Here is a 26,462-nt window from a genome sequence, read left to right as displayed (position 1 = left end):
TGGCCTCCAGCTCCATCCACTTTCCTGCAAAAAACATCCCATTTTTAATGGCTGCATAGTATTTCATGGTGTATATATATTACATTTTCTTTATCCAGTCCATCATTGACAGGCATTTAGGTTGATTCAGTGTCTTTGCTATTGTGAATAGTGCTGCAGTGGACATTTGCATGCATGTCTTTATGGTAGAATGATTTCTATTCCTCTGGGTATATACCCAGTAATGGGATTGTGGGTCAAATGGTAGTTCTGCTTTTAGCTCTTTGATGAATCTCATACTGCTTTCCATAGTGGTTGAACTAATATGCACTCCCACCAACAAGGTATGAGTGTTCCCTTTTCTCTGCAACCTTACCAGCATCTGATAGTTTTTGACTTTTTAATAGCCATTCTGACTGATGTGAGATGGTATCTCATTGTGGTTTTGATTTGCATTTCTCTAATGATCAGTGATATTGAGCTATTCTACATATGCTTGTTGGCCACCCACATGTCTTTTGAGAAGTGTCTGTTCATGTCCTTTGCCCACTTCTTTTTAATGAAGGGAGCTTGCTTTTCTCTTGTAAATTTAAGTTCCTTATAGATGCTGAGTATTAGACCTTTGTCAGATGCATAGTCTGCAAATATTTTCTCCCATTCTGTAGGCTCTTTACTCTGTTCATAGTTTCTTTTGCTGTGGAGAAGCTCTTAATTAGATCCCACTTGTCAATTTTTCCTTTTGTTGCAGTTGGTTTTGGTGTCAGTGAATAGTGACACTTTTAAAAAAAGATTTAGTGAGGAAGATGGAGATATCTAGTTAGAAGAAACCTTTGGAGGCCCAATTCCATCTCACTGTAAGCACACTAGCCCACGCCCACATCTGTACAGGTGTATGCCAAGATGCCTGGCAGTAACCGGAGGCTGGGAACAACTGTAGTAGCATAAAGCTACCTTCTTTTTAATAGCTAGTTCTTAAAACAATCCAGCATGTCAACTGGCTGGTTTTGGAGACGTTGTGCAACAGCGAGATCCCCGAGTTTACTGTGTGACATAACCCAGACTTTCGGTGCTTGCTGGGATGGTATCTTTCAATCTTAAGTCTTTCATTTTCATCTGGTTTTTGATTTGGAGGATAAGACATACAGAATTCTAGCATGAACAGAAAGATAAAAAATCTTCTCTGCCTCTTCTCCCAACCTCTAAGTCGCTCTCTCCCTAAAGGAGCCACCATTAGATTACATGTGAACTCTTTAAATGAAAATCTCCGTGCATATTGATAACATGTTTTACATGTTTACATCCATCGTTTTACATAAGTAAATTCATATTACATCTTCTGTTTGCAGTTTATTTGTACTTAGAAAACCGGACAAAAAGGTAGGTAGAGTGCCACCCTTTTAGCACAACTGCTTTCACTTTTGCATATTCCTTTCCAGTTTGTATATAAGACATTTATGAATAGCAGTTGCCACTCTATGCCACTTTATAGCCTCTATAAGTATTTCCATGACGAGTCTTATTTTTAGTAGTGGTGATGAAAGGGTTATTTGCTTCATTCTTCATTCATTCTTTAATGAATGTTAACATTCATTAAAATCTGAAGGGAAGAAAGGGAATAAGAGGGTGATGTTGCAAGGAAAAAAGAATAGGTGCTGCATAACATGTTTCCAACAACTGCTACCCCTCATCCCCAGAGGCTCAGGTCCTGTCCATGGAATCAGGGACACAGGGAGCCAGTCCAAGTTGTTTATAGAAGGACATCAAAACAAGCAGAATCAAAAGCAAAATAGACATAGTTCAAAGTTTCCTTTAATAGAATACCCAGAATACATAGGAAGTCAACATGTGCCAGACATAGAATTAGTAAGCTCACCAAAGCATGGCAAGGTCAAATAAACGCATATAGCTAGGGTCCCAGGCAGGGGTGCATTGCTATTAGATTTTTAAAGTATGATTTTGGTTAGCAGAGGAATATACTCAACATTTACAATTCATTTTCCATCAAGTAACATACAGCACATCTAAAACGTAGCCTCTTGTGTGCAGAGAAATTGCCTTCCCCCAGCATTCACAATATAAAAAGAACTTCTGCTTAAAGAGTCAACTCTTTCTGTGTAACAAAAAGAAAGAGAAAAGTGGAATGCAAGTGACAGATGGATGTATTATTGTGCAGAAAGTCAGTCTGAATGAATGCTAAGAATTCTCAGCCCTCCCAACTTTTTAGGTGCCGGAACCTAACTCAGATGCTGGGTCACCAGCACAGGAGGGCCTCTGATAAGAAAAATTGTTTAAAGAGTACCTGGTGGCTAAAAATGAGGTCATTCATAATGCAAAATGTCACCACTTCTTAAACTGTTTTGTAAATTTGTTTCATTGGTCAACTTTTAACACTCATCTGACCTTTAACAATTCTGAAAAATACTCAGCTTTGGCCAATAACATGTACTTACAGTTCATATGTGACATCATGAATGTTCTCTGCCTAAAGCACAGAGTCCATTCAGGGTTATACAAAGAAGCAGTGGGAAGATTTCAGAGTCCTTCAGAATGACGGCTTTCACAGATGACTTCAGTCTCTCCAGGGTAATGTCAGCTGAGGCAAACAAGCGCTGCACAATCCCAAACCTTTCTGTATCTTTCAGGGGAGCCAAAGTTGGGTCTTCAAGATCAGATACTCCATCATCAGACAAAGCACGAAGCTGAAATAACAAATTCACTTTAAAAATGTTCTTAAAAATCTACATTGTTGGACAGTAATGCACTTCTAAGTAATTCTGGTGGCGGGGGGGGGGGGGGGGGGCGGAAATCTTTATCTTTTTTGTTGTTATTGAGACAGTCTCACTCTGTCGCCCAGGCTGGAGTGCAGTGCTGCAATCTTGGATCACTGCAACCTCTACCTCCCAGGTTCAAGCGATTCTCTTGCCTTAGCCTCTCAAGTGGCTGGGACTATCGGTTCATGCCACCACACCTAGCTAATTTTTCTGTTTTTAGTAGAGACAGGGTTTCACAATATTGGCCAGGCTGGTCTCAAACTCCGTACCTCGTGATAAACCCGCCTCAGACTCCCAAAGTGCTGAGATTACAGGTGTAAGCCATCATGCCTGGCCAACTATGTCATTTTTTAAATTACCCAAATAGAACAGGAAAACCCTTGAGGTGTATCACAATCTATTTGATCCAGGCCAGGACCTCAGGCTGGATTCTATCCAATTTGCCTAGTGTCCGCTGTCTGAATCCCTACTCTCTGAACTCTTTCTACTAGTCCCATTAAGTCCAGCACATAAGAAAGGTCAGACTGTATCTTGCTCATATAAAATAGTATGTCTAGTTTTTATTTTAATGATGGTATTAGAATTTCTCATATATTTGCATGAATTCCTCAAAGGTAGGTACCATAGTTTAATTATGCTTCCTGCCTCAAGAACCTTATCCCTTGCTATTCCCTTCTTCCAAATTTCGGTATTAATCTCCCCTTCTCGTCACACAGTTGTCAGCTGAAATGCCACATATGGAGGGCGTTTCCCAAACCCTTTCCATCGATCTACTCCCAGCCCCAGAACTCAGCCTTACGTTACTCCATCATGTGGCATCCACAAACTTCCTAAATCTTAAGTAATGTGCTTGATAGTATTTAGTCCACTTTCCTTATTAAAACCCTAAGCTGCTCCTGAGACCAGGGACTTTGTCTGTCTGTCATGCTTGCCACTTGCCTTGCCTACAACGCAGACACTCACTGTGTTCTTCACAGAGGTCACTTTAGATACTGCTCTAGTTCTACCTGCTCAACACATACTTGAAATATTTGATTTGCTTTTAGGGTCTCGATCTGTGCCTGTAATACTTTTTCAAAAATCTTAAGCAATTACAAATAACGCCAGTAGATTTCATTTTGAAACAGGCACTTAAGATCTGATTAATATAGGAGTAAAATTTTAAATTAAAAATGAAATAAACCTAGAAAGTATGCCTGAATTTTAAGAAATCTGACGGGAATCCAAAAGAAAAAATTCCAGAAATGTCCTGAGCAGTGGTGACTATCCTCAAAGTCATGCAGCTTGTCCAGGTGACTGAAGGGTAGCACTCACTGGAATGTAAAAGTACTTGTGTGTTTATTACCAAAATCAGCCTCATGAACCCTGTAGATTCACCAAATACAACTCATAGTGTTACCATTAGGCTCATACTGCAAACGATTGATTGTGCTTTAGAGAGTAGATTAGACCTGCTCTTTAAGCATCACACCCCGGTGATTTAATGAGGAGCCCCACTAGCGCAGGCTGGAGACCGTCAGCAGCCTGGCAAGCTCCCTGTCCTTACCAGCAGGTGAGAGCTACACAGCATCCAGCTTCCTTCTCTAAATCTCCACCAGCCCCTTTGCCCATAGGTATTTCTAGGTATAAAGGGGAGTGACCCAAAGGCTGGTGGAGTGAAGCTAACATTCTCTCTTGATTCTAACACCCTTTCACCAGTTCCTGGAAATGTGTTAGTGTATCTGGCACTGTACTCCGAAAAGCCCTTCAGAAAGCCTCTCAAAGTTATTCTGGCTGCTAGACAAGAAAAGACAGGGCTGCAGATGGATTTTGTGGCCTGTTTTAAGTAAATCCCTTAAAGAAACATGATGCTAAAATTCCTTCAGGAGTCAGCTGCCTCCATTTCTTAAATACAGCTATTGCAAATCTGAGGGGAGATATGTGAAGACCCCCCAGGAAGGTCTTTACAGAAAAAGGAGGTCTCTGACTGTGTTGAGCAGATGCCAAAAGGCTAACAAGTGCCTGTGGTGGGGTTTTGTGCAGAAGCAGAATACCTTCCATTCTGAACTCCACATGTGTTCTAGCTACTGCTCTTAGAACACCAACAGAGCAGAACTTAGGGGTAACACAAAGGTCCTAGAGCTCATCTGCAAGGAGGAAGACAGCTAAGTGAGTTTGTCGGAGAAGGGGTTAGATAACATGGGCTTGGCAGGATTTTCTTCTTTCTCTGCTTCAGCTGCAGTTGGTGAGTCTGTAAATACTTGGGAAGGGACTAACTTAGTAAATGCTGAGCACTCAGTCGCTGCAAGAGGAGCTAAGATCTGAAAGCAGAGCTGCTGTTTTGCTCAGCATTGCATACAATTAGAATAATAATAAGTATTGTTTCCATAACCAGACTGTGCCACCAGCCTTTACCCTCAGCTGTCCCAGGACACATGCTGGCACATTTTCAAGTCCCATTTTTGCAGTCAGTGTATAAGAATGCAGGTTCCTCTGGGCCTGTGGAATCTTTTAGTTGTGAGTGATACCTGATCTGCTCCTTGGAATGACGCCATGCTGCAGTCTTCTAATGTCTTTGCTATGCATAAAGGCACCAACCACATTGCACAGCGTTCCCAGAGTAGATGTATACCTAATGTCAGGGTCCCATCTAGGCAGTCTTCTATCCCAATACCTGCTTCCCAAATCTGAGAATAGAGCTCTAAGAGAGCTTGGGCCTTGGACTTTAGTAATTAGGCCTTAAAATAATCAGACCATGTGTGTTCAGCTCCTCTGCCCCAGGCTGAGCAGCACCTGCAAAAGCTACACAAAACTGGCTGCCCCATCAGGGTGGTTTCAGGTCAACCTATTGGTGGTTCTTTATACTAATGGACCAATCTATAATTTAAAAAGGAAAAGCTTAACCTTGATTCTCAAGGGCTAAGCTCATCATTACCTGACTCTTGCTCTTACAATGACATTTCCAGAGGGCACCAAGCTAATGATATTCCTAAAAGAGGATGAAAGAAGCTGTGTCTCCCTGGGACAAATCAGTTTTGGATACCTTCCTGGTGAATCTGCTGCAGAGCTGAATCAAGCCAGTCTCAGCACAGAACTGCCACTGCAAATAACATGGTGTCAGGTCCCTTTCTTGCAATGTAACACCAAGCCTTGGCCAAAATTATCTCCAAACAATGGGGAAAGTATAAGATTTAGAGTCTGAAGACAAGGATGGAGTCCTGGCCCTGCTAAAAGTTGTTTGGACAAATCATGTCCCTCTGGGTCTCGGTCTTCCCATGGGATGGGATGTTAATAAACAGTACTTATTTAATCTACCTTGAAGAGCTGTTGTGGATGAGAAGTCTTAGCGGTGTTTTATCAGCTGGTGGATGTCTTCCCCCCTCATGATTTCCCCCTTCCTCTCCATTCTAAGGTCCCATCTGGGAGGTTACTTACCAAGTGGCACAGTGTGGGAATGATTTGGAGTTTGTAGCACGTGCCCAACAGAGCTGCTGCATTATCTGGCATTTCTGCAAGAGACAAAAGTCACAGTCACCGTCCATAAAAACAAGTTCATTGGAACAGAGCCAGCCTCTGATGGCACCTAACTTATATTTCAATATTTTCCCGCCAGCCAGGCAGGGGAGGTACTCAGCAGTTGAGTGACTGAGTGAATGGTGCTAAATGGGCAGAAAAGACCTTGGAGAAAACAGATGTAGGTAACCAGCTGCCAGCTCTGCATTCCACTAGAGGATACTCCTTGATATTCAAGTTACCAAATGGAAAGAAATGCACAGACTCCGGGGGAAAAGAATCAGCGTGAAGTAGACCCTGCAATCTGGTGACAGAAGAGTGATGTTTGAGCCCCTCCACACATTCAGGCTACAGCCTTAGGTATACCTCTCTGAGCCTCAGTTTCCTCATTTACCATAGTTTTCTTTTTTGCATATATCAGAATACTATGTAAACTAAAAAGGGCTCTACCCATGTCACAAATCATTTTGGGGAGGAAAATGCAGTGTAGCTTGATCAATGCAGTGTGGCCTGAGGCCAAGAGCAGCAACAGCAGAGACGTTGGAGCAGAGCTGTGCCAGGCCAGGGGCTGCACCAGAAGGGCCCTTGCCAAGCCCCGGGGAAAGGAAAGCCAGGTCAGTGTTGTTCAAAGTGGATATTAAACACCACCCAGGGAAAAACAGATACAGTTCCTAAAAGGACCACAATCCCTTGAGGGTACAACCTTTGAGCTAAAAAGGCAAAAATGAATGAGTCACCTAGTGAATCAAGTAGCCGAGGGACTGCTGAGGAACTGAGTTGTTCCTGCCATGGTTTAGCAGCCTTATTTGTGAAAGGTAGTGTGTTGCTGAGGTGTGACCCAGAGAATGCAACAGAGGACTGCTCATTCCCAAGAGAGGGTGTAGGGTGTTAAGGGGGTGGGGTAGCACACAGTGGGATCATCCTGCTGGAGAACCTGATGTGATATTCAAGTGTATGTGCATTCATCTGAAGAGAAGATCTACAGCTTCTCAAGTAGGCTCTTACCCGAAGCAGGAAGACTAAGAAAGTATAAGTGGCCTAGCATATCCAGCTGAGCCCCTGTCCACAGCTATCTCATTTGCCACTGCTGCCCTGCCTTCACTTTCCAGGATGGCTCCTGGGTGCCAGGAAACCATCATCCTCATCCCTTATTCTTGGAAATACCCGAGTCCCATATTACTCATTTAGCCACTATCTTGAGCATGGTACCCTAGCTGCCAGGGGCACAGGAATGAAAGGACAGCATCTAAGTTACTGAGCTTACCCACTAATTTTACTACTTGACTGATTTCCTGGAGGACCAGGACTTGATATTTTCTCCTACCTCAGTACCTAGCAGTGCTTACAATATGGTATAAGCTTGTTAAATGTTTCCTGAACTGAAATGAATTATTTTGATTCCTCTTCCACATACCAATTCTATTTTACTAATGGGATCCAAGGAGTTCGGAGCTTGGGACTTGCTTAAGGTTACAAAGTGGTGGAGGAAGTGTCCCAGGAGTCAGGTCACATGTGGGACTGAAATGCTGAAAACAGCTATTAGGAAACCAAAAACTAGTACGAAGACCTAAGAAGACCCCATTTTCTATTCCAAGCACTTTCCCCAGATTCTAAGAGAAGATTATACCATCTAAGAGGAAATAAAATCAACTCAGAAGGGCTGAGGATTAGCAAAAGCACAAATGGAAGGGCTTTACGCCAACGTGGCCTCCGCTGGGACTGATCTACAAATGAGATCACAGTTAGAAAAATAAAAAGGTGGGATTGGTTGAGAACTTTAGGTGCAGCTGGCAGTCTCAAGATTTCACTACTTCTGAGCTTCCAATTCAGACACAGCAAGTCAGTCTTACATTATGTGTCAACTGTTGAGTGGCCTGCTGCCTGTGTGCAAGCTTGGAGAGATTTTTTTCTTTTTTTCAGAGACAGGGTTTTACTCTGTCATCCAAGCTGGACTGCAGTGGCATGATCAAAGTTCACTGCAGCCTTGAATTCCTGAGTTCAAACGATTCTCCACAGCCTCTCAAGTAGCTGGGACTACAGATAAACACCACCATGCCTAGCTAATTTATTTTTTATACAGATGAGGTCTTGCAAGGTTGCCTAGGCTGGTCTTGAACTCCTGGACTCAAGTGATTGTCCCACCTCAGCCTCCCAAAGCACTAGGATCACAGATGTAGCCCACCACACCCAGCCAGTTGCAGAGAATATGATGCTGTGTCTAGGCTCAGGGAGAAGACGACCATGGTGCATTCATGATGCTGGCCCTGTGTTACCTATTTGATATCACTGATCCAACCTACTGACAGAAATGCTGTAGTAAGTAATGGGGTGTATGAGGAAAAGGCATCTCACAAGCTGGAGAACTCCGGCCTGTGTATTAGCTCCTGACAGAATGCCTATACTGAAAGACTCTCAGACCCAGCTGTTAACACTGGGAAAAAGTTTCTAGTGGAGTTCCACAAGGCTCTATCTTATGTCCTGTTCCAGCTTACTAGTCAAAACTTTTATCCATGAGTTGGAACAAGACAGCATATATTTATCAGCACATAGAGTTGGGAGAGGCATTTTCTCAGGTAATTGTTTAAACACTAAAGCTTACTGGGTCTGTTTCTGTGTGATGCTGGGGAGGAACCCTGAATGTATCAGAAACTAAGTGTCCTGACTAGTATCACCACACAGGGAAGCTGTGAGGACTGGTTTGCCACAGCTGGCTTTTCTGAGAGGCAACAGGAAGCCCAGCTTCCTCGTGAAGGATGCCCATCTCCTGACAGGCACTCTGGCATGGTGAGTTCTGGATGGGAGTGGTACAGAGGTGGCAGAGACTGTTCCACAGTAACTGGATAGCCACTCCCCTGGGAGGCCATTTCAGGACCAGTGAAGAAGCTGTGGAGCTGGGCCCAGCCACAGCTCTGCCTCCCAGCCTTGTACCTTGGATGGCTGGATACTCTCTGCGGCCCCCTTGCCCCAGACAGGGGCTTGTGGGGTGGGGAATAACAAGTTTGCAAAGAAGATGATCAGAAGGACTGAAACGCTGGGGTAGACCAGTTGCCAAATGAAAGTCGCTGCCACTCAGCTCTGCCAGGGCTCCCATGTGAACCACAGACTGTCAGGGAGACGCTTGCTTTTGTTGGCAATGAAGCACCTGCTGTGGCCATCCAGGAGAGTGGGAAGCTTGTGCTGGACAGAAAGGCCTCCTTCATTCTCGAGTCTGTGGTTTCCCATCAACCTTCCACCTCTTACCATCCCTGTACCAAAAGGGAGGGACCTGTATGTACCAAATCCTCCACAGTTACCATCCGCATGTCCACAGAAGCATAGACAGTAGGCAAAGCAATTTTTTTTTTTTTTTTTTTTTTTTGAGACAGAGTTTTTGCTCTTGTTACCCAGACTGGAGTGCAATGGCGCAATCTCGGCTCACCGCAACCTCCGCCTCCTGGATTCAAGCAATTCTCCTGCCTCAGCCTCCTGAGCAGCTGGGATTACAGGCACGCGCCATCATGCCCAGATAATTTTTGTATTTTTAGTAGAGATGGGATTACAGGCATGAGCCACTGCACCTGGCTGGCAAAGCAATTTTAAAGTGGCAGCAGCCATTTCCTTTTCTTCTTTTCTCCTTACCTGCAAGGGCACTGACCAAGAAGTAGGCCGTCGTAAAGAGCCGCTTGCTGCCCGCATCCTCAGGGCCTGGACGCTCACCCTGTAAGCTGCACCCCACCAGCTGCAGGAAGGCCATGACGTCCTGCTGCTGCCGGGGCATCAGCTCCCCAAGCACCACCAGTGGGGGCGAGAGGCCGCTGACCACGTCATCACACTGTAGGGCAGGGAGAAGAAGGGGGATGGTCAAGACACAGCTGGAGCCAAGCGCCACAGCCTGGGCCTCACCTCACCACACACACAAGCCCCGGCCCTTGCCTGTCCCTTAAGGAAAGCACTACACACAGCTCTTCTCTACATTCAGAAATTGCTAATCCATGGGACTACATTTCACTGAAGGGACAGTAAGCTGAACCTGGCCCATGAGGGTGGGGGACATACTTGCTGGAACTGTGGCATAGAACCTTCCAGGGCAGGGCAGGGTCTGTTGGGTAGTGCCAGGGACCAGAAACAACACGTGGTTATACACAACTGGGGAGGGTGATGTACAAGCATCGTCCCGTCTTGGTTCTCAAGTGTTAAACTTGGTGCTCCAGCCCCCAGCCATAGTTCCCACCGGGCACTGGGCAGCTGTGTCTGCCCCACAGGGCCCACTATGGAGTGAAATGATCCTGCTGGAGAGCCAGGTTGGACCACCCTGCCGATGCTGCACCACCCACAGCCTTGGTATCCAGATCCAGTCATCTGACAGCCTGACCCCGCCCCCACTCCCATCCGGGCAGCTTGCTTCTCCAGCATCTAACAGGGCAGCTGAGGCTCTCTCCACAGGGTGCTAGCCTGACATTTTCCTCTTGGAAGGAGTTATTTTCAGAAGTAGAAGTCAATGGGCTTTTCGAAACACTGTGTTCTCCCTGGGGCTGAGCTTCCCACCCTCTAGAATGCAAATGTCCTGGGCTGTGGGACTATTTCAGTAACAGGTTCCATCACTGATACCCAGGCTCTTTCAGCACAATCTAATTTCAAGAGGGAAAAATAATATAAACACTTCCCTGGAAACCATGAAGCATTGAATCAGTTATTCAAACTCCCTGCATGATATAATATAAAAACAAAAGAACAGAAAACAAAACTATAGTCAAAATCAGATTTATAAAGCCTCAGCCTTCAGGGAAAGAGGACACAGAATCTGGGTGGCGGGAGGGTTGGCAGCTTATGTGGCTCTCACCGTTTTCACAACTAAGAGCTAAGGAACTTGACCTCCCCAGGAAATCCTTCTGCTGCAAAACAGAACAATGCAAAGCCTATTTATTTCTCTTCTGAATGGAACAGGTTGACTTGCTAGATTCTGCCACACAGCCCCCTTGCAGTCTGCGTAGTGGCCCCCCAACACATATGTCACCTGGAACCCAGGAATGTGACCTTCGTCTTTGCATATGTAATTAAGGAAATCAAAATGAGACCATCCTAGATCCAGCTGCGCCCTAAACCCAATGATGGTCTCTTCATAAGAGACAGTAAAAGAAGAGACGCAGAGACACACAGTGGAAGCCCGTGTGGAGACAGCAGAGACTGGAGTGCTGCTGCCACAAGCCAAGGAACACGAGAAGCTGTCGGCAGCTGGAGGAGACAAGGCAGAATTCTCTCCTAGATCCTCTGCAGGGAGCGTGGCCCTGCAGGCACCTAGATTTTGGATTTCTGGCCTCCAAAACTATGACAAAATAAATTTTGGGGTTTTTAAGCCCTCAGGTTTGTGGTGATTTGTTGAGGCCACCCTAGGGAACTAACACTTCCCTCTGCCCCTCATGCCACCTACTCGTCTACACTTAGAAAACCCAGGACCCAAGAGTCAGAAAGAAAAGAGTCAGCTGTAGAGTGAAAAGGAGGTGGGGAAACCTTTAACACAATTCCATCCTGCCTCAAAGCCTTGCCCCAGGAGGTCTAGCCTCTCTCCCGTTCCAGAAAGCCCAGAAAACACTGACTGCCTTGAGAAGTCTCAGGTCTCACCACTGGTTCCAGGACCATGAGTAGTTCATTATCAAACAGGACCGCCTGGAAGATGTCGCTCAAAGCTGTCTGTTGTGGCTCTGGCAGCTCCACAAAGGGATGGAAATTCCTCTCCAGAAGCGGGGTCGCTGTGAAAACAAAGCACACCCAAGTCTCATGACCCGCGACGCGCATCTCACGACATCCCACCGCAACTCCTGCTTTTTATAGCTAATCGTCATCAGTTCTTTTATGGATATTCCCAGCTGCACAGTCAGTCATGGAACTCAGAAATAAACATCAAATTACACGCCACCCTGCATATTTTTCAGTAACCAAAGGATGGGGGGAAGAGAGAGACACACACACCCAGTTTTGGATTTCAAGCTTCACTCTTCTCTGATAACTCACTAAACATTAAGTCTAATCAATTATTTTCTGGAAAAGTTATTTAAATTCTTCTTTAGCATGATTTCTCGAAGTAAATTATCAAAGCTGAATTACTAAACATAGTACTTTTACGATGCTTTAGAGCGATATAAATTCCAAAATATATTATTTTTCATGTCCTTTCTTAGAGTACATTGCAGATTTTCTATCCTTTAATATTTAATGCCCATTTTTAAAGAGGCTAGCACCCAATCTTCAGGGCAAGCACAGCTATTCTACCTTTTTCATCCTTCGCTTCCTCATGAATCCTCAAGCTGAGCACTGAGGTCTCCGAGGCTGTTGTCTCTGCAGGATGCTTAAGGGCCTCTCCCCTTAGAATCTCCCCCCGCCCCCCCGCCGCCCCGTGTGTGTGTGTGTGTGTGTGTGTGTGTGTGTGTGTGTTACTCGGAAGCTTCCTGTAAATTAAGTCTAGAGAAGACTTTATTTTTAAAGATGTGATAAAGGTTTCCTATGCAGGGATGCACACTAATACAAGAATGTACCCCCCCATGAGGATGGAGAATTCCAACAAGCAGTTGCATAAAGCCCCACACAGGGGAACACAGAACATCAGGAACCAACATATTCCAAAACTGCTATACACACGACTGCCTTTGCCAGTCCCAGCCTAAGAAGCTGTCCTGGTCGGTCCAGTCTCTGAGGGTCCAAACACCAGGCAGCCCCCACCCTCCTCCTGCTGCCTGGCACACCCAGCTCCAACTGCATCCTGGCTGACCAGAATGGCCTATGTGAAGGGTGAGCCTGTGGGAGGAAAGAAGGATGCTGCAGCATGGGACGGCCTTTGGCTCCCAGGGGCTGCAGGGCCACTGCAGTTGTAACCCACAATGACATCATTTTAAGTGCCACCTGAAAATTGTACCCACTTACCCATGGCAAAAAAGCGAGGATAGGAAAGCCTTATGTTAAAATTAGGCCTTTGTTGTCATTTCTTCAAATACCGATATTTTTGCTACAAAACAAAAGCATCCCCTGGTTTGGGACCCATCAAAGCTCCACGGATGTCCATCCAAGCCAGAGCACTCTGTGCAGCTCCTAGCTCTCTGTGCAAAGCCCTCACCTATTTGTTTCCCCTCTTCCTTGCCCATCTTCTCCTACTATACACTGTACCCCCACACCCCACCCCCCCACAAAATAAACCAGCTTTTTAAAGCACAATATACTGTGAGGAGCAAAAGGAATTGCTACAGGCACATCCTGGGCATGGCCCCTCTTCCTCTTGGATGCCATGTGGATAAAGAGCCTCCAAGAGAGCATTTTGCAAGGCTGACAAAGCATTGCTTGTTTTGGCAATGAAGCCCAGAATATAACGAAACAGATAGAAAACTTGGGTTCTCCATCCTCGTGGCTGATGAGCTATTCTTAGTAGTCAACAGGGCTTCTGTGCTTACAATGAAAGAAAAATGCCAAGCCCCTGACTGCCTCACTCCTCAGTCTCTCACCCCTGCCCCATGGAGGCTCATTCTCCCCACCCTTCCTAAAATACAGCACCCACAACCTGGGGCTCCCTAAGATCCAACCGAGGTGAGTCCTGCTAAGTGGACTGGGCCTCGGCAGCATCACCTTTTCGCATAGGTTTTCCATGAGTCACTGAGGGGTCACTGGTGCTGAAGGCCACACCACCTCTTGGGATACAGGGCTCAGTTGGCCCTCAACTTCCTATGCATGCGCTGCTGGCAATACCTTGCTTTAAAACACTTAATGGCCCATCCTGGGAAGATATCCCATGCCCAGCATCTGGCATGTCTATGAATGCAAACTCTCGAAAGGCCAGGGGGTCCAGGTAGACAGAGTCAATTCTCCTCTTGTTCTCGAAGCCACTTTCCTTCCCTTGGAGAAGGCAGAATTCTGTAGTGCAGGAGAAAAGGACAAGTCAGGTTCAAGACAAGGTCAGCCCAGTCTTGATGGCACATCTTAGACCTAACTCAGAGTGAGGCAGGACACCCAGCCATCTTCTCCAGAAAATTTCATTCCTACACACATTATATTGCTTGACCAAAAGCCCAGCCACTTCCAACAAATAAAGAAATGGTTGTTATTACCTAAAGCTCTCTAATATGTATTCTCTGAGCAGACAAGATGCCAGAATCATTTTACCCCAATTTGAACAAACTGCTTCGTAAAACAACTAGGAAAATCCGAACACTGATACTTAAAACGCATTGCCGGTATGTTCAGGTGGCCAACTAGTTACGTGATTATATGTTTAAGGAATCTTAATGTCTCTATGTTAATATACAGAATAACACACAGCAATAAAAAATGAAATACTGACTGATGTGTGCAATTATATGAATGAATTTCACAAACGTGTGAAAAATGGCAGACACAAAAGAATATATTCTCTATGAATCTATTTCTGTAAAGGCAAAACTAGTAGTTTTTCAAAAGCCTTATCATTTCAAGCTACTGAAACATTTATAGATGAAACAATGTAACACCTAGGATTTGCTTCCAAATAATCTAGCAGGAGAGGAAGGAGATGGTGAAGTTATGGCTGAACATGAACTGCCCTAGTCACTGAAGCTGGATGGGCGGGTACATGGGAGCTCACTATATCATCATCTCTACTTCTGAACATCTGTGAAATGCCCATAATTAAAAGGTTTTTTGTTTTTGTTTTTCGAGACGGAGTCTCGCTCTATCATCTAGGCCGGAGTCCAGTGATACAATCTCGGCTCACTGCAACCTCCATTTTCAGGGTTCAAGCAATTCTCCTGTCTCGGCCTCCCAAGTAGCTGGGATTGCAGGCACGTGCTGCCACGCCTATTTTTTATATTTTTAGTAGAGACACGGTTTCACCATGTTGGCCAGACTGACCTCAACTGATCCACCTGCCTCAGCCTGCCAAAGTGCAGGCTGCCAAAAGTATTTTAAATAATAAAAAGGGCCAGGCATGGTGGCTCATGCCTGTAATGCCAACACTTTGAGAGGCTGAGGCAGGCAGATTGCTTGAGCTCAGGAGTTTGAGACCAGCAACATATCGAGATCCCGCCTCTATGAAGTATTTTAAAATGAGGTGGGCATGGTCACGAGTGCCTGTAATCCCAGCTACTCCAGAGGCTAAGGTAGGAGGATCCATTGAGCCCTGGAGGCAGAGGTTGCAGTGAGCCAAGATAGCACCACCGCACTCCATCCTGGGCAACAGAGCGAGACCCTGTCTCAAAAAAAAAAAAGTGGGGGGGGGGGCGGCAAAGAAAGAAATGTTTTCTCAAACACTTCCACATTTGAGAACCCAGCTAAGGTGTCTAAGATGTAGATAAAAATGAAAGTTGTTATGTCCTTGCTAAGTAGAAACAGTGGTGAGCTCAAGAATTAGGGTTCTCCTTATGCATCTATTCACTAACTTGTGTACATAAGCAAAGGCTATGGAATAAAAATGTGGCTGGGTCCAGTATGTGCTTCAATGTGGAAGGCATGATATTAGCACACATTTTCATTTGCTTGTGGGCCTTAATGGTGCTCATAAAGACAGAATGGAAAAGAAAAGAAGAATGGCTGTCTAGAGACAAAAGGAACAATCCCTGGCTCTACCCAGCTGGCCCACACTCACCAGCATTTAGGGTGCCCCTGCTCCTCCATACTTTGTGCTTAGCCACTGGGGTGCAGAAGTGTGAACCAGCATGTAGGTCATGACCTTGTTCCTTGAGGACAGGAGCCTTGACCATTCACACAGCCTCAAATCCTGCCAGAAGCCCCATGAGGTCCCCAAAATAATGTGGAACCAACTGGCATTTTTGGAATTCTCAGCACCGATCACGCTCTTGCCTTCACCCATGGACAGCTCCCTGAGGACACTACCAACTAAGTTCCTTCATTCCTTTCATCCATCCATCACCAGCCAGCCAGTAAACATGCAACGATGCCTTCCTATACGAGACCCCATGCTCACAGCCACAGATACAAAGAACTACAGCCAGGTGTTGATGATGAGCATGGTGAGAGTGGGGACGGGGCTTGACCAGGCTGAGGCCAGAGTGGCCAGTGGAGGGAGGGAAGGAAAAACATCTCTCCTTCTGCTTATCCTAGGTTCATGGCTGAAGCCCCTATCACAACAGACAGATTAACAAGAGAAAAAGCATGTGGGTTTACTGAATAACAGTTTTACATGACATGGAAGCCTTCATAAGAAAATGAACATGTGAAAAAAATAGTTAAACCTGAGTACTTTTATGCTAAGTTTGAGGAACAGTGCTGGAGAAATATGGCAGGATAGAGCATATGATGGAATGGCCATTCATCCAGGAACTCAGCAAGGCCTGTCTTTTCGCTTCTCTGTGTCCTGTGCCGGGAGAGAAGACTGCTCCTTTCCTCCAGGTGGAGGGAGGGCACCTCTCCCCTGAGGGTCTGTAACTGCGTCAGGGGAAAACTGGAAGATCCTTTCGAGGTTGTATGACCTGCTACACAGAGGAGTGTGATGGAAAGGTCACAGTGACCTTCCTGCTTCTGTCATCTTTTTAAATACCTTCACTTTAAAATATCTCAGGGTTGCTTGCATGTCCCGAACCCCATTACAGGGAATGAGAACCAGAAAAGGCTTCTCAGCTGAAGCAGCATCTAAGCAGCCATCTGATGGTAGCACAGGAGTGAAAGAGGCAGGACGACGCCCAGAGAGAGGTGAAGCAGGCCTGGGGGTGAGACGGGGCGTGGCATGCCCCAGACCTCAGTGAGATCATGGGGCAAGTGGCGCTGGTGAGCAGAGGGAAGGCGGGAGACCCATGCCGGGGCTGGCCCATGAGGTGTGACACGGTGCAAACTGCAGTCTGGGGACATAGAAGGGTATCTGAGTGGGTGAGTGAAGTGATCAGATTTTAATTTTAAAACAATCCCAGTAGTTACACTGCTAGGATGGAACAGACAGGAAAGAATCAGAGTAGCCAGTTACGAGTCTATGGCAGAGCTGGGCGCAGCAGCACACCCCTGTAGTCCCAGTTGCCTGGGAGGCCAAGGCAGGAGGATTGCTTCAGCCCAGAGATGAAGGTTGCAGTGAGCTATGATTGCACCACTGCACTCCAGCCTAGGTCACAAAGTGAGGTCCTGTCTTTAAGGAAAGCGAGGTGGGGAAGCAGGGAGATGGTGTTAGGGCCAGTGGGGAGATGTGCAGATTCAGGTGCAGCATGGGAAACATGGATTCACATCCACAAGGAATCCAACCGGAAGTTGGTGCTGAAGGACGCTAGCAAAGGCCAAGCTGTCTGAAAGGGCAAGGGTCAAGAGGATGGCAGGGTGCTTCCGAATGGCCCTCAGTGTCTCCTGAGAGGGGAGCTGTGGGTGAAGAAAGGGGTCTCACTGCAGCTGGCATGGCTGAAGCACCCGGCCAGGATGCAGATGGAGTCTGCCTCCCTTCAAGGTTTCAAAGGACGACCAGGATCCCTGTCAAATGCAATCCCACCAGCAAGGTAGGGAGAGAGGGCAGGCACGTCTTCTCAAGGGCCCGCCCAGCCACTGCAGGTTTATGTCTATGGGGCTGTATCAAAACGTTCCATAGCAATAGCAACAGAAAACAGATGGGCAAAAAAAAAGAAAAGAAATAGCAGAACTGGTTTAAAACCAGGCAGTGAGTCACCTGGAACCACGGCCTGACCACCAAACCACGGCAGGAAGGAGCCACGGAGCTGCCTCCTAGGCCAGGGCGGGAAAGAGCCACGGAGCTGCCTCCTAGGCCAGGGCGGGAAAGAGCCAAGGGAAGGCCAAGATATCTCCAGGGTACCTTTTCTTAGCAGCACAAAGAGGAGTTTATTTTCAAAGACAGCAGGAGCCAGAAAAGATAAAAGCCTTGAAATTGAAATGCAAACAGGAGAGCCCTGCCAGACAAGGCTCTTTTAAACCCCATCTGAGGAGGGGAGCCTCCCCCACAGGGCTGTGGCATGGGAGGGTCTGGTCACCTCCTGGGACAAACAGGAAGAAGCTCACATGGGGACCACTGCCTAGAGTGGCAGCCCAGGCCTTGGTCCCTACCATCGAAGGGTCCACAGAGCTCATGGGAGTTCTACAGTGTGTGCCAAGATTTCAGAAGGCCTAACAGAAGTGATGCATCCTTCAATACAGCCAAGATACGGAAATAATGTAAATGTCTGCTGATGGACGAGTGGATTAAAAAACACGTGACCAGGCGTGGACAATCCCAGCACTTTGGGAGGCCAATGTGGGCAGATCACGAGGTCAGTAGATCCAGACCATCCTGGCTAACACAGTGAAACCTCATCTCTACTAAAAATACAAAAAGTAACTGGGCGTGGTGGCGTGTGGCTGTAGTCCCAGCTACTTGGGAGGATGAGGCAGAAGAACTGCTTGAACCCAGGAGGAGAGGTTGCAGTGAGCCGAGATCGCACCATTGCACTCCAGCCTGAGCGACAGCTAGACTCCATCTCAAACAAACAAAAAACGAAACGTGATGCATTTATACAACAGAATGCTTTTCAGCCATGAAAAAGAAGGAAAGCCTGCCATTTGTGCCAGCATGATGGACCCAGAGGACATTATGCTAAGTAAAATCATCCAGGCACAGAAAGACGCATGCCACATGGTCTTCCTTATACGTAGGAAAAAAAACTGAAAAAAGCTCAACTCACAGAAGCAGAGGGTAGAATGGTGGTTGCCAGGCACTGGGAGAAATGGGGAGATGTTGTCAAAGCATGCAAACCTCCAACTGTGGATGTTAAGTTCTGGGGGGTCCCACATGGTGACTGGAGATAATAGTACTGCAGTGTTTACTTGAGACTTGCTGAGAGGGTGGAGAGCAAGTGTCCTCACTACACACGTGCAAATGCTGACTGTTGGATGACAGATGTGTTCATTAGCTCGACTCTGCAGCAATCACGTCACAATGTCTATTGAATCATCACTTGTACATCGTAAACATCATTTTTGTGTGTCAGTCATACCTCAGTAAAGCTGGGAGGGGAGTGAGTGACATGTTGTCCACTGGCCATCAGTAAGACTGGACAGGACCACTAAGGCCGACATGGCGGCTGGAACCCCGTAAGTGCAGCTGGTGACCCTACCTACCACATACGAGTATCAGAGACTGAAATATGATCTTCATAACGCAGTATTTTAGAAGACAAAGTCTTTCCAAGAGAAAGAGTAATAATAATAACAAAATCCCCTGGAGGACACAAAGTTGGAAGCACGGGCCTCAAGGAAGTCGAGACACCTGGTATTCTCAGCATTTCTTGGTCCCTGACCCACCTCCTTGACTAGTTTCTTCAAACTGACACTTTTTCTTTATGCTGCCTCAGATAAATCATTTCACCACCCTGAAATGCAGGCTGCTCCATCTGCAGAGTGAGAGAGGGAGGCTCAGTGCCCTCCTTCTGTGCCTCGCCTGTTTCTCCCAGGGATCCTCAAACGCCCTTCGGCTTGTCAACAGCAGCACACCAGGACACTGAACATTCTGTTTGAGTCCCTGCAGTGGTCGCTGAATGGTGTGGTGACTTGTGTGGGCTTAGCGAGGGCAGGAGGAGCTGTCTCACGGGAGACTGCCCCTCTTCCACAAATGGGGGAGGAGCAGGAGGCAGCAGCAGGCACATGCATGGTCTGTCATGGCACTTTTAAAACATGCTGTTACAGAAAATGTCAAACTGCACAAGAATAGAGGAGGAGAAAGAACCTGCATGTGCCCACTGGCCGGCTTCAACCACTGTCACCTCTCAGCCACGCCCCCTTCCCACGGCAGCTTCCCACGGCAGCTGCCCACGAGCACACCCTTTACGCTCCACCCATATTATTTTTGAAACAAACCACAGACATGTTACCATTTCATCCGTGAATGTTTCAGTGTATATCTCTCAAAGATAGGATGACTCACTTTTATAAATATAATATCATTGTCATACCTAAAAATCTTAATTTATGATGGTACATTTACCCACTCATGTCCCTAAGGAGCAGTCAGAGTTTTCTTGAGTGAACCAGCCTCTTCTCATTGGGAACATGAGGGAAGGGGCTGTGAGCACCTAAAATGAGCAGACACTTCCTGAACCAAAGCCTGGGTTTTCTTCCGTGACAGTGGCAGGGTCTCTGCGCTTTCAACACACTTGTGATCAGCAGAGAAAGGTCAAGTTCAGCATGTCTGGCTTGGTACTTGGGGAGGGAAGATGGGGTAACAATGATGGTGATGAGGCTATGAATAGCAGAGGTGGAGGAGTTAATAAATGACCACCGTGCCAGGCGCTTCATAGGCCTCATCTCATTAAATCCTCACACAGCCCCGTGAAGAAATGCCCTTCACCTTCCAGAGACGGGGAACCAAGACTCAGCAAGATTCAGTAACTTGCCTGAGTCCTCATAGGTTATCGTGGCACCAGGATTGATGCCCGGTCTGTCTGACGCAGAGCCCAGGTTGATGTGCAGAGGGCTTAGCCCAGCCCCTGCTGTGCTGGTGGAACCTCACCAGGCACCAACGTTGGGGGAGAGGGAGGCATTGCTCCAGGCATCCCTCACCACACCCCTCCCCCAGTACAGCCCACGTGTCCAGGAACCTTGCCATGAGACAGTCTACACTCTTCAGACCTCCTTCCCTCTCTTCCCACAGTCTCCAAAGCAGTAAGCATGTGCCTCAGGGAACACACTGAGTGTGTGCTGGGGGATCCCACAACACCCTTAGGAGACCGCACTCACCGAAACGGCCGTCCAGTTTCACATACAACTCAATGACACCGTAGGCAATGGTGGTGGCAGCTGGGATCTCCAGCACCACGTTGGAGTCCTTCATGACGTTCCCGTCCTCCGTCGCTGACACCTGTGGGCAAAAACACACACTCCCACCTGTGCCCTCGGGCTCTCCAGGCTGCTCTGTTCCCCACTGCAGCCAGCCTCATGCCTTGTATATGTGAGAGATGCTGAGAAATGTCCACAGAACCGAGTGGAACGGAGGAGCCAGCCAGCATGGGGAATGGGGCAGCTCAATCCTTCTTGGCATCAGTATACACATTCCTAAAAACATGGCCAACCTCGTGGTATCAAAGTGAGATTCTAGAGTGTGGGATACAGTGAAGTTTGGTCTACAGTGCTGTGCAAAGATCATACGACACAAGATCACCTCCCAATTCCCTCCATCACGAGTTACGGAAACAGCTGAAATCCTAATGAGAACCTTAAACAGTAACAAAGCTGGAGTGGGAGAACCTAGCTGAGAGGTCCCCTGCCCCCTGCACCTCACTCCAGACCCCTGTGGACAGTGCACGGTGCTGAGAAACCCAGGAACAGAGAGGGAAGTAGGAAGAGGAGACACAGGAAACGCCAAGAAGTCAGGCACCGAAGCTCTCGCCTTCAAAGCTCTTACAGACAGGACCCATTCCCACAATGTCCTGGTGAGAGGAAAGGTGATAATCTGTTTGTTTGCCAAACACTGGCAATCAGAGAATGTTTTTTTAGCAGCTTGATCCTGGTCAGAGAGTGTTGCTTTGGGTCGAGAAAAGGCAGCCAGCCTCCTGACTCTCAAAGGCTCCAAAACATTGGCAGGTGGTGACTGTGGCAGAAGCAGCAGCAGGGCCGGCCTGAGCCATCTCCCATGAGAGCCTCCGCAGAAGCAGCGACGGGGCCGGCCTGAGCCATCTCCCATAAGAGCCTCCTCCACTGCGCTATCCAGCCCGCCCACCCTACCCACCCCAGCAAGAGGGCCGGCCCCAGACCTCTACACCTCCAGCTCCTTCCAGATACAACTTTCCTGGTTCTTGTAGACAAGGCCCAAAGTTATGCCAAGAAGTAAATTTCTAAGAAACTATCAGCCACCATGGCAAGCTGGAGGGGAAACACTTTGGAGTTGACGGCCACCTTGTCCACTGAAGTTTAGTACTGGCTCATGATGGGTCAGCTTGGTAAGACTGAAGTCGATAACTTATTCCAGAGAAAACTAGGTAGGGATAGCTAGGTCTTACCTGCCCTAACTCAACCCACAAAGGATTTGCAACAGCTAATTCCAAGTAATCACTGTGACAGCCCAGGCTCTGAGAGGCTCTAGGGATTCTCTTGCATTTGGCCTGGTCAGTGCCTGTATATGTTTTTCTTGGGGGAAACATCTGCCACCCACAAGGAAGAACACTGACACCGGCCCGCATGGCCCATTCAAGTGCCTGTGGCTCTGCCCTGCTTCGGGAACAGACACATCCCAGGATGGTCTGGTGAGACGCAGCATATCAGGAGCAAGCCTGGAGCTGCCAGCACCACAGGGAGAGCCCATCCAAGACTGGATCAACCCAGGGAAGGCAGCTCCCTATATCCCCAAGGCCTGGATCCAGCAGTGACTGGAGCCTATTACCCCAAGTGTTTCAGCTACACGAGCCAATACACTCTTGCTCATTTAAACCAATGTGAGTTGGGTTTCTGTTAACTTGCTACAGAAAGAGTCCTGATTAATGAAGACACAACCCAAAGAGGCCCCCAACCAAGGTCTCCATGACTGCCCAGCCATGACCACAGGGCAGCCCTGCCACACGCACCTGCACTGTCTTGGTCTGGATGCCCACCATGCCGCCACACTTCTCCTCGACCTGCGTGTGCTCAGAGATCACACACTTCTGCATCGTCGTGATCTTCTGTGTCAAAACGCACAGGACCTCATTCCTTTCCTCCAGCACCTGCTGGAGCACAGGGTTTCTCAGATTTATTGTTCTGAAAAAGAAAAATGGCTGTGAGTGGCCTAATGCCTCAGGGGACATTGGTGTAGCATGAACTTCCTCTTGCACAGCAGGCAGCTGAGGAGTGAGCAGGTGACAGCCAGGCTTTGTTGATTTCCTGGTGATGAGAGAGGGGGCTGGAAAGACATCAACCAAACTCTCTTGAAGCCACCTCAGAGCTGCCAGGCCTCTGGGGGCTAGGCTAGATGCCAGAAGGGGGCTTTCAGTCAAACAATAGCACTGGTTGTCAAGGAGAAGAAAAGAAAACCAACCAGGGCTAGGCACGGTGGCTCACACCTTTATTCCTAGCACTTTGGGAGGCTGAGGCAGGTAGATCACTTGAGATCAGGAGTTCGAGACCAGCCTGACCAACACAGTGAAACCCTGTCTCTACCAAAAATACAAAAATTAGCCAGGCATGGTGGCGCATGTCTGTGATCCCAGCTACTGGGAGGCTGAGGCAGGAGAATCACTTGAACCCAGGAGGCGGAGGCTATAGTGAGCTAAGATTGTGCCACTGCAGTCCAGCCTGGGCGACAGAGCAAGACTCTGTCTCAAAAAGAAAAAAAAAAAAAAAGAAAAGGAAAAGAAAAGAAAACTAACCAGGAAAGAAACTGCAATCTATCTGTCTTAGACCCTTGAAACTCCACTGTTATTTAATCAGAGGTAAGGGATGTCAGATGTCACAGCCATGGCCCAGGAAATACAGGGTTATGATGGGAGGAATGATGACCAATTGCTTCTCACTGAGAAAGGAATAGCCCTAAAATACAAGTAGCAAGGAGGAAATTAGATTTGAACTGAAAGGAAACTTCTTAACCCATCTAGGAAAGATGTTTCATCTCTTAGAAGGGACTTGATGTCATTTTACACATAGGAAAACTGAGGCCGATTATGCATGGCCTGCCCATAGTCACTCAGCAGAGATTTGGGGCTCCCACTCAGCCACTTGAAATTCTACAAAATTTCAGGAACAGACTAAATTTTTATTTACAGGAGAGGATTTCATGCTTAGAAGCAAATGATAAAATAACCTCTCTAGGGATCTCATTCAATGTTATGTGTCTATAAAGGACAGGACAAGAACCAAATTAGAGTTGGTGACAGCACAAGAAAAATTATGGTATCCATTCTGGTCTTTTTTTAACAGGTTAGTTACCTTGAAAAGCTCAGCACCCATCCCTGACCACACACGTGCTAGGTCACGCATCCTAGGCAGACAGATTCTCTGGGCTTCAGAAAGTAGCCCTGGAACTGGAGCGAGTAGCGAGGAAAGTCCCATCTCAAGGTAATCACCTGCCCAGAATAGAAACAGCTCACGTGTCCAACAGCAGATGATGGAGAAACAAAATGTATTCCAGTCGTATCATGAGATACCCATAGAAACAAGTGAAGTTCTGACACACGTGCTGCAACATGGGTGGACCCTGAAGACATTGTGCCAAGTGACAAATGCCAGGGACAAAGGGACAATATTATATGGTTCCTCTTATATGAAATATCTGGAATAGGAAATTCATAATGATAGAAAGCAGACGAGGTTACCAGGGCTGCAGGGTGGGAGAATGGGGAGTCACTGTTGGACAGCTGCAGAGTTCCTACTAGAGGTGACAAGAAGTTCTAGGAATGGAGAGTGGAGATGATGGCACAACAGGAGAATGTAATGGACACCACTGAGTTATACACTTAAAAATGGTCAAAACAGTAAATGTGTGTCTTACCTATTTTACCACAATAAAAAATAGATAAGACATAGGAAAAACTGGTTCAATCTTCGTACTGGTTTAGGAAACTCAAATTATGACAATGTCTCACACATAATAAAAATCTCCTAACAACCACAAAGCTGCCGAGAGACTCCATTTCCAGGAAGGAATAGAAAATGGAGCTTGGAGCCTGCACGGCTGGGGTTCAGATCTCAGCTCTGCCCTTTCACTGCGCAAGCTCCAGTGCAGGAGCACCTCTGCACCTAGGTTTTCTCATGGAGAAACTGTTGGTAACAGGGCCCCCCTCCTCATGGGGTTATGTCAGGGTTTAGATGAGACGCATGCAGTGAGCCACTGGGGTGTGCCTGGCACAGAGTTAAATGCCATGCACACACTAGCTGGCTCCACCCACCTTCCCATGTCCCTCTGTTTGGTGAGGCTCACAAAACAAAGCCACAGTGTGTGCACTGCATGGGAATTACGGGTCATTGAATTGAGACAGGTGTACTTTTCCACATCACTCCCTTCTTGAAAGCCTTCGATGGCTATATCCCATGTCCAGTGCTCTCCCAGGCTGAGGCCCCACGTGATCTGCCCGGCCCCCTGCTGACTTTACCTTCCAGCCTTCTCACTATGCCTTAAAAATGCAAGGTGCAGGCCCACTCCAAGGCCTCAGCACGCATTCTTTAATGGCCACAGTTCACTGACTCTTTGGTCGCCTCCTTGGGGAAGGATTCCCTGCACCCCCATCATGCTATCACACCCTAAGATCGCTTATCTGGAGAGCACATTTCCAGAGGACATTTTTCTAGCTCATTCCTTTATCTGCTCACAGCCTTACTCCCACATCAAGAATATAAACCCCATGGAGGTGGCAAGTGTACCAGCCTCTTAACGGTGTATCTCAGGACCAGGATCAGTGCCCAGTACATAGGAAGAGCTCAGGAAATATTTTTTAAAATAAATGAGTAAAAACTTGTGGGGTTTTGTCGTTTCTACATTTGTTTGAATGAATCTGTACATTATTTGTGCATCCACGTGTAAGAAGACACGGAAGGTGCGGGAAACGAAGGATCTGCAGCTTGGATTAAAGAATGGTGTATAGCAGATGCAATCTTCCTAAGGGATGGCATGTCTTGGTCCCGTAGGTAAAGATTTTAAGGATAAAAGCCACTGTAGCCACCAGTCAGCGCATATATTCAAATGTTCCCTTTCCAATGTTCTCTTCCTTCTGTTGCTCAAAATTCTGTCTTCTAGCAGCTTCCTGAATATCTGTCTATATATACCCTCACTTAGAGCTCAGGTATAGGCTCCTCCCAGCTAGACACTCATCAGACGCATCACCGCCTGGTGACTACCCCACAACTGTCGCCTGTAGGAGTCTGAGGTGACTGCTGGATTGGAAATCACAGCCCTCTTACCCACCCTAAACACAATCCACCAAACACTGGACACTGCTCCCAGCCAACGTGAAATTGTTTGAAAATAAAAAGCTCAGCCTAGACCACTCAAGACTCTACGGCTAAAAAAAAAAAAAAAAAAAAAAAATGGGAGGCCGAGGCAGGTGGATCACAAGGTCAAGAGATCGAGACCATCCTGGTCAACAAGGTGAAACCCCGCCTCTATTAAAAATACAAAAATTAGCTGGGCATGGTGGTGCGTGCCTGTAGTCCCAGCTACTCAGGAGGCTGAGGCAGGAGAATTGCTTGAACCCAGAAGGCGGAGGTTGCAGTGAGCCGAGATTGTGCCATTGCACTCCAGTCTGGGTAACAACAGCGAAACTCCATCTCAAAAAAAAAAAAAAAAAAAATGACTCCATTGCTTAAAATGCCCACCTCCCTCCAGAACCCCCACCTCAAACACCAAAAGAG

The 26,462-nt window shown here is 47.0% G+C and overlaps 1 protein-coding gene across 4 annotated transcripts in view; it reads right to left on the bottom strand.

The window, feature by feature from the left end:
• Positions 1–709: 709 nt before the first annotated feature.
• The window catches only part of GSDME (gasdermin E), a 63,183-nt gene continuing 37,430 nt past the window's right edge, over positions 710–26,462 (bottom strand). For 3 of the 4 annotated variants that reach the window (XM_009002266.5, XM_002751479.6, XM_035253620.3), the window contains 7 exons: positions 22,709–22,880; positions 20,889–21,009; positions 13,950–14,114; positions 11,841–11,968; positions 9,861–10,053; positions 6,165–6,238; positions 1,771–2,678 (listed from right to left, as the gene is read on the bottom strand). In XM_009002266.5, coding sequence (XP_009000514.1) covers positions 2,445–2,678; positions 6,165–6,238; positions 9,861–10,053; positions 11,841–11,968; positions 13,950–14,114; positions 20,889–21,009; positions 22,709–22,880 — 1,087 coding nt within the window. In that variant the 3' untranslated portion in view covers positions 1,771–2,444. Of the gene's footprint in view, positions 1,577–1,770; positions 2,679–6,164; positions 6,239–9,860; positions 10,054–11,840; positions 11,969–13,949; positions 14,115–20,888; positions 21,010–22,708; positions 22,881–26,462 lie in introns of those variants that run through there. The other variant, XM_009002267.5, reaches the window with a different exon arrangement.

The sequence above is a fragment of the Callithrix jacchus genome, chromosome 11, assembly GCF_049354715.1.
Source record: "Callithrix jacchus isolate 240 chromosome 11, calJac240_pri, whole genome shotgun sequence".
NCBI lineage: Eukaryota > Metazoa > Chordata > Mammalia > Primates > Cebidae > Callithrix > Callithrix jacchus.
The sequence above is the reverse complement of the archived record's forward strand: the minus strand, read 5'-3'. Positions and strand labels throughout refer to the sequence as shown.